The sequence below is a fragment of the Castanea sativa genome, chromosome 8, assembly GCF_040712315.1.
Source record: "Castanea sativa cultivar Marrone di Chiusa Pesio chromosome 8, ASM4071231v1".
In the NCBI taxonomy this organism is placed as follows: Eukaryota; Viridiplantae; Streptophyta; class Magnoliopsida; order Fagales; family Fagaceae; genus Castanea; species Castanea sativa.
The window spans coordinates 6,619,223-6,622,122 of record NC_134020.1 but is presented as its reverse complement, the minus strand read 5'-3'; the positions used below and the strand labels follow the sequence as shown (position 1 = coordinate 6,622,122).

Here is a 2,900-nt window from a genome sequence, read left to right as displayed (position 1 = left end):
TGTACCTCCAAATATATATGTACGTGGGTTGGAATTGTTATAGGTTAGACTTCACAATTGAGACTAATATTAATTTACTACACGTCCAAACATACCCATCAAAGAGAGATTTCAATTTGGAAACATATTTAGATCTTTCTATCTCTCTCTACCAAACAGGTTAACATGTAGCTTGGCTTTTTCATACGTAAAATTATTGTACCTTGATAGCAAAGCCAATGCCTAGCTACCACTATAACAAACCTAGTGTCCTTCCAACTTTTGCATTTCCTCAGCCACCAATATTTTATTTCTTCTTATAATTCCTCCCTGGTTGTTGATGAAGAAATGAGAGATAGAATGGAAAGGCTTGTTGTTCTTCCTTTTTCTGTTGGTTGCATTTCTGAATCTAGTGTTGCTGTAGCTGTTCAGCGGCCTAGAAGATCGAAATCAGACGCAACCCCATCAGCAATAAGTATCTCTCTCTCTCTCTCTCTCTCTCTCTCACACACACACACACACACATCCACACATATAGATACAAACACAGTTACTCTTTTCTTATTCCAACGGCTTATCTGATTTGTGTTTATTTTTTTGAAGGAAGTAAAGAAGAAGATGATTTAGAAAGCTTGTCAGGTGATAGCATGAAGAGCTCATTCAGGTTCCTGGTTAGTCCAAAGCCTAATATAACAACTGGGTTTCACAAACTGTTCAAGGGTTTCAAGAACTTCTCTCAATTATTTGGTATGTCATGGCTGAATTAGATGTCACCATTTTCCTTTAGGTTGAGATTTTTTTTTATTGTTGATCTACCCTCATGCATATAGAATTAGGTTCAGTTATGTAATTCTTTCTTAATGTTTTACTCCTCAATATTAAACTTTTATTAGATTATACTTTCTTTATGTTTTTAACATGTACCTCAAATTTTATGTTAATAAAATATAATTTACTACCTAATTATTGACCAAAAGTTATTTTTTGTGTATACTTTTAAAATACAAAGAAGTTAATATTTAAAAAACTTATCAACGGAATAGTTTTGAACACTACTTAATTTGATATAATTCAAGTTAACAAGAGCTACACCATATATAATTTAGATCATATCTTCTTTTGGTTTTCACATGCACATTAAATTTCATATAAATCTAGTATTTTTTATTATCTAATTCATAAATTATTTTTTATTAAAAATTAAAATATAAAAAACGTCAATTTCAAAAATTTTATTGACGAAATAGTTTTGAATTCTAATTATTTTGATATTTTACTAGGATAAAGGGTGTAAATTAAGATAAAATATAATTCAATGAGAATTTGTTAACCAAAGTTCCACAATGTATAACATGGATTAGCAAAAAAAGAAAAAAAAAAAGAAAAGAAAAGAAAAGAAAAAGTATAACATGCGCACACAGGTTAGTTCGATCTAAATAGTTAGAAAATAGTAAATATTGAAGTATTGCTTGATATGATAACAAAAGCAGTACGAAATCCGCCATAATTTATTATGAACCTCAAACTAACTTACTAACCACTAACATCCAAATTGGTGGACCATTAGTCTCTTAAATATGTGGATTGTCCATAATCGTATTCATTACTAGAAATTCTATTATATAATATTTATAAATTAATGTGTCACCGATTAATAATTACCATATCAATTTGTAAAAAGTCATATAATAAGATTGATATTATCTTTATCATTTTCAAGCATGCTATAGATAAAGTATTCATGCTGCCTAGGTATTAGGAAACTAAAGACATGAATGGTAAAGGGACTTTTAAAAAGTGTATGAATATATATCTTTTAATTTAATCCCTATGAATCTGATGGTACTATGTTACTTTTCCGCTTTTATTATTTATTTATTTATTTATTTTTTTTTTAAGTATCTTTGATGCCTCTTGTGACTATGATGTTATTGTTGGTCATGGATTTATGTGATAGTTCTTTCTTTTTCCCCTTTTCTCACTCACTCATTCATTCCATTGATTTGTGTTTAGTCTACAAGGAAGACTTAGATGAAATGGAGATGGACATGGAAATAGGGTGTCCAACAGATGTGAAGCATGTGACACACATAGGATGGGATGGTGCTGCGACTCCCAACCCCATAATGGGATGGGATAATCTCATTTCTCCTGATTTGATGTCTCTCCCTTCTGTTTCTTTGGAGCAATTTGAGCTTTCCAGGGCCAGACAAGCTGATGCACCTCTTATTAATGGTTGAACATAAATTAGTTGATGTGGTTATGATGTAACGGTACTATATATTAAGTGATATTAATGTTGATAGAAATTATAGGTATGTATTTAAATGTCTAGACTTTACATGTTACCTACCCCAATTTTTTTTTTTTTTAACAATTTGAATATTCTTCCCTCCTTTTGTCATGTACTATTAAATTCTCCTTGGTGATTGTATGAAACTATACTGTTATATCCCATCAAAAAAAAAAAAAAACCTATACTGTTGTAATGACAGTTTCTGTAATTATGTGGCATCTCAGATATAAATATTTGGCATTTGGCAATTATTAAGTATTGTAAATTGGATCCAATTTGTTGGTGATCTGCCTTTGCTGTAATATTGTTACTTTTATTTTTTCCATCATGAAAATGATAGCTTTCTTTAATATATATGTTGATGCAAGCTTTCTTTAATATTTGGTATATGTTTTGAAGAGTAAAAAATTTACACTTTTCAGGGTGGAAAATTGATTACGGAGTCTGGTCCCATTAAGGTAGAGGTTCCCCAAATCCCATATCTCTATATGATATTGAAATGTATCCCATATTTTTATGAATTTAATTGAATATTGAGTGGAAAGACGATTGGTCATTAATGAGATGTTAAGTAATTTGAATTCGAAATGGGAAGATATCACTATCTAAAGCTAGGTCTTACTTA

The 2,900-nt window shown here is 30.1% G+C and overlaps 1 protein-coding gene across 1 annotated transcript; it reads left to right on the top strand.

Moving 5' to 3' along the window:
• The first annotated feature begins 239 nt into the window (after positions 1 to 239).
• LOC142608139 (CRIB domain-containing protein RIC4-like) lies at positions 240 to 2,491 on the top strand. The gene is made up of 3 exons (XM_075779848.1): positions 240 to 454; positions 583 to 726; positions 1,993 to 2,491. The coding sequence occupies exons 1-3, from the start codon at positions 328 to 330 to the stop codon at positions 2,217 to 2,219; spliced, it is 498 nt and encodes a 165-aa protein (XP_075635963.1). The 5' UTR covers positions 240 to 327; the 3' UTR covers positions 2,220 to 2,491.
• Positions 2,492 to 2,900: the final 409 nt, after the last annotated feature.

Excerpts from the sequence above, each read along its gene's own strand:
- LOC142608139 (XM_075779848.1), top strand. The coding sequence starts at position 328 with ATGAGAGATAGAATGGAAAGGCTTGTTGTTCTTCCTTTTTCTGTTGGT. Across the intron at positions 455-582 it reads CGCAACCCCATCAGCAATAA|GAAGTAAAGAAGAAGATGAT; the intron begins GTATCTCTCTCT and ends ATTTTTTTGAAG. Across the intron at positions 727-1,992 it reads GAACTTCTCTCAATTATTTG|TCTACAAGGAAGACTTAGAT; the intron begins GTATGTCATGGC and ends ATTTGTGTTTAG.